Raw genomic sequence first — 4,920 nt, forward strand, 5'->3', positions numbered from 1 at the left:
CATCATCCAGGGATTTAGTTACCTGGTCATAAAAGGCCATCAGGTTGGTCTGGCAGGACCTGCCTTTGATGAACCCATGTTGATTACCTCTGGGCATGATCTCCCCTGCTGGCCTCTCACAGATGTGCTCCTTAATGTTTTTTTCAAGGATTTTCCCCAAGACCGATGTGAGGCTTATGGGCCTATAGTTTCCCAGGTCCTCCTTCCTCCCTTTCTTATAGATGGGGACCACATTAGCTACTTTCCAGTCTCCAGGCACCTGGCTCGTGGACCACGATCGCTCGTACAGCTGGGCCAGGGGCACAGCAATGACCCCCGCCAGCTCCCTCAACACCCATGGGTGGAGGGTATCGGGGCCCACAGATTTGAAAACATCCAGCCCTTCCAGAAGATCCCTAGCTACTTCTACGCAGACCCGAGGCCTGGCAGTGCTATCCTCAGGATTGCCCCTACATGTGGTGGGAGAGCTGTCCTGTTCCCTGTCCAAGAAAACAGGCAAATAACTTGTTAAAGATTTCAGCTTTCTCATCTGGCCCAGCCACAAGATTATCATTTGAGTCTAACAGGGGCCCTACATTACCCAGTGCTTGCTTCTTAGTTCCAATGTATTTGAAGAAGGACTTTTTGTTGTCCTTAATCCTGGTCGCTAGCCTGAGCTCCACCCCCGCCTTGGCCTTCCTAATGGCCATCCTACACTCACGGGCCTAGGAGGAGTATTCCTTCTTGGTGATAGCCCCTCTCTTCCACCGCGTGTACGCCTCCCTTTTGGCGCTCAGGCATTCTCAAATGCCTTTGCTGAGCCATGCAGGTTTCAGAGCACTCTTACCCCCCTTCTTTCTCTCACGGATTCTCACAGTCTGAGCCTGGAGGATCATCCCCTTAAGGTACGACCATCCCTCATGGATTCCCATCTCCTCTACCTTTTGGGCCCTCAGTGCCTCCCCCACTATTCTCCTAAATTCATTGAAGTTGGCCCTTCTGAAGTCAGGGGCTTTAGTCACAGTATAAGCCCTCAACACCCTGCGCTGGATGGTGAATTCCAGCAGGCAATGATCACTGTCACCCAGGTGGTCAAGGACCTGCAGTCCCCTCACCAATGTACTTGTGAGAGCATGACCTTGTTGCTATTCTGGCTTATTTGGAGTCAGGCAGGGACTTGCAGGGCCTTGGAATGTCAACAGCAGAAAGGTGGCTGTGCAAAGCTTCGGTTGCTTATTCGATTCGGAGGAGATTTGGCCTGATTCGGCGGCTGAATCGGGAGACCCATTAATTTCTCCAAAATGAATTGGAACCCTCTGATTCGATTCGGAGAGATTCGACGATATGGACATAGACACAGCTTTATATGTTTTTCCTACATAACTCAAGGTACCAGGTGGCTCGTGAATGCTGAGATGGTGGAGCAGATGGAGCATCCTATGGGGGGGGAGGGGAGAGGGTCACCTGTGCGCTCGGTGGCAGGCCCGGAAGTGATCCACTTCTGGGTCTGCCGTAGAGCGTGCAGAGGATCCCCTCTGCCCCTCGGCTCAGTAACTGGTGCCTCCTGGGTCTGTAGGGGCACCCCCCACCCCCAGCTGATCACTGACTGGCGGCGGGGGGTCACCATGTGCTCAGTGGTGGATCCGGAAATGGACCAGAAGTACATCTGGTCCACTTCCGGGTTTGCTGTCGAGCATGCAGGGGGCCCCTCCATGCTCCTGTGGAACGCTCCATCTGCCCCACCATCTCAACATTCACGAGCCGTACCTGCTACCTCAAGGTATGTAGAAAAAATATTAAGCTATATCTATGGCCGAATAGCTGATTCTCCAAATCAAAATCGAATCTTCAGATTCGGATTCAGCCAAATCAAATCAGGACAGTGATCCGAATCAACAAATTGAATCACTGTCCCCCGAATCGGAATTGAATGAGGCCCGCTTTGCATACCCCTAGCTTACAGCTACATTTTGTCTCCTGCCCTTAGAACAAGAGTGATATAACTGAGGATTGGGCCAATGTTACTCAGGATGGATTTCCTTCTTGCCTTTGCATCAGTCAGGCAGAGGGAACATGGGAAAATTAGAATTCTGTGGCATCCTTGTCCCACCAGCAGCATTCCCTCTAAGCTGCTTGGTGTGCGCGGCCGTGCAGGTGTGCCTGGCAGCGTGGCACGAACACACCTGTGCGGCCTCACACACGCCGCAGCTTAGAGGGAACGCTGCACACCAGATGCTTGGTTTCACTTATCTTTCAGTTATCAGGTTTCAGCTTTCTGGTTTTGACTTTGCTATCATTAGTCACTACCACCTAGCTGAACTTCTCCTGGTGGTTTGTTTCTTTATGGGTGAACCAAAATACCAATGTGTACATTGGGTAATGGGTCTGTAGTGAACTCAATGCTTTGTGGACCCCTCACGTTATGTTACTGTGCAGATACTTTGTGTGTTTTGTCTCTAAATATGTCTTGTGAGAAGGTTGACCATGTAAGATGCAGACTTTTGGTTCTGGGACTAGAACCTCCTTCCATAGAATTCCCTCCAGGTCTGGCCTCTTCTTGTGAACAAATTGGGAGGTTGCCTAGGGGCAAGAACTGAGGAGGCAGCAGCATTTTAGAGCTGATGAGTGGTCAGTGGCTTATGATTGGTCAGCATGATTAGCTCTGTAAATGCAGGGGAAAGAAGCAGCAATATGTATTATGCCTAAAATGGCAAAATAGAGCCCTGGTTCTGTGGAGGCAGATTAAATTGTCCTTGCTTCATCTTTGTTTGAATGTAAGAAGGAGCCCCATTTCTCTATGGGTGCATGTCTAGGAACAGAGAAGAAGTAAGGCTCTTCTGAAGCATTGTCTGATCTCCTCTGTACTCCAGGTGATGCCTCTCTATAAGAGCACTATGTTGAGTGCCTGAGGTTTGGTGAGAAGATGTGCAGCACAGGGCTAGCCATATTTTCTGATACCGTGCCCTACTAAATTCCATGTCCATTGCATTTCCTCTACAAAGCCAGTGCAGGAGAGAGGAGAATACACTGGTGGGGCATCAGTGAGACAAGAGCAGAGAGCTCTTGCCTCAGTAACTCTTTGGAGACTTCCTTTTCCACAGATTCTCTAGGTTCTTGGGTCTGGAAAGTGCAGGTTCCTAAATCCCTTTCCCACAAAGGAATGCCATGCAGTATACTTCATAGGGGAAACCAGCAGAGCTTTCCTACCTCTCTAGTCCTCTTCTCTGGCTTTCTTTGTACCGCAGGGAAATCTGGTTTTCAATTCTCATTGTATACTGCAAGGCGATGAATTCAGCCTTGAGAGGGGATTTATTATACTTTAAGTTATAAACAAGATAAGGGCTCAAAATCACAGAATCTCTCTTTAAGCTTCTATTATTAGAACACTTTCCAGCATGTTCTCAGGTTATTACCTGGTCAGATAATACTAAGATCACCTTCTCTTTAACCTGTCTTGGTCACATTAAGCAGCTGCCCATTTAACTGATAACCAGCTTTGTGCACTAAACCAAAAAAAGTGATTTAATATTACAGATGCCATCACTGAAGAATGCTGTATGATATACGAGCACACTTCTTTAGCTTCAGTATCTTGGGAATAATAGTTAATTGTAGTTAGTAAAATGGAAAAAAGTACAAATATCTAATTTACTTGAGTAAACTTGAGTTGTAGGACTGGCAGAGAGATGACTTGGCCTACATACTGCAAAGATTTTCCACCTTTGCACTTCCAGTGAGGGATGTAAATTTTTCCCATAAGATTGATGGAAAACAGGGATAGATGAGCTGAGAGTGAAATCAGGCTAAAGAGACCACAGGCGGTCAGGAAATTGAAAGGGAAAATGAACAAAAACATTAATACAACTTTAGAAACAGGAAAAGATTTGTATCCAATGCATGTTATACTGCAGAACATAAAAGATAATTCCAGTCAGATTTCAGTAAGAGGCCTTCAAAATCACTGTAAGCAGTTCAGTGAAATCTTATTTCACAACAGTAAAGAATAAATATGCTGCTTCTCTTATGAGTCTTAACTAATTTTAGAAACAAAACTGAACTTGAGAAGTTTCATCATCTTTGCAACAAGGTCAGGTCTCTGTTAGTGGGGGACTTGCTTCTCAATAGCAAATTTTCTTCATCTTGAAGGATTTCCTTTATCACCACATATTAACATTCAATCGTTTTGAAGAGTTTGGAAAATCAGATTGGTTTTAGTGATACAGTACACAGTTTTCCAGCAATGTAATATGCTGTCTTTGTATTGAACTAAACTTTTATTCCACATTTGCAGTTGGGTTTTTTTTTTAAATGTGCTTATGGGTATACATATGTAGAAAAATAACCTTTGCTCTGCTTTCAGTTGCATGGCGGAATACTTCGGATATTCCCAGAAGGAAAGTCCTATGTGGCAGACGTTGAGCCCATTTTTGACAGATTACTCTTTTTCTGGTCAGACCGAAGAAACCCACATGAAGTTCAACCTTCCTATGCAACCAGGTAAATAAGATATTCGGTACTTACATACCCAGGGAAAAGAGCATATTTACTTTATCAGTAAAACAGTTATTCTAGATTAAATATTTATTTAGATTATATATTGCAGAGTAAATGGCAAAAGCACTGACCCAGTGTGGAGAGAATTTTTCCAGTGCAGGTACTGCATAAAACAAGCTTAGGATGTGGTCACAAGTGGGGACCTTTTCAAAAGGGGAGGTTTCTAAAGGGGAGCATCTAATACAGTGGTCACCAACTAGTCAATCAGGGAGCCCCTGACAGTTGATCTCAGTCTGAGGGGGCTAGCCCCACCTCAGACTGAGATCGACTATCAGAGGCTCCACAACCGGGAGCAGCGGGATGCACGTAGGGAGTGACAGGGTGTAGGAGCTGCAGGACACGTGGCGGGGCTGAGCCGCGCCCCCTGCTGCTGGGGCTGTGCCAGGT

General features: G+C 46.3%; 1 protein-coding gene across 1 annotated transcript in view; it reads left to right on the plus strand.

Moving 5' to 3' along the window:
* The window catches only part of EGLN3 (egl-9 family hypoxia inducible factor 3), a 36,540-nt gene that overhangs the window by 27,157 nt on the left and 4,463 nt on the right, over positions 1-4,920 (plus strand). The window contains exon 4 of the mRNA XM_025201697.1: positions 4,340-4,476. Within this exon, the coding sequence (XP_025057482.1) occupies positions 4,340-4,476 (137 nt within the window). The remainder of the gene's footprint in view (positions 1-4,339; positions 4,477-4,920) is intronic.

This window comes from Alligator sinensis, unplaced genomic scaffold (genome assembly GCF_000455745.1).
Source record: "Alligator sinensis unplaced genomic scaffold, ASM45574v1 scaffold280_1, whole genome shotgun sequence".
In the NCBI taxonomy this organism is placed as follows: domain Eukaryota; kingdom Metazoa; phylum Chordata; order Crocodylia; family Alligatoridae; genus Alligator; species Alligator sinensis.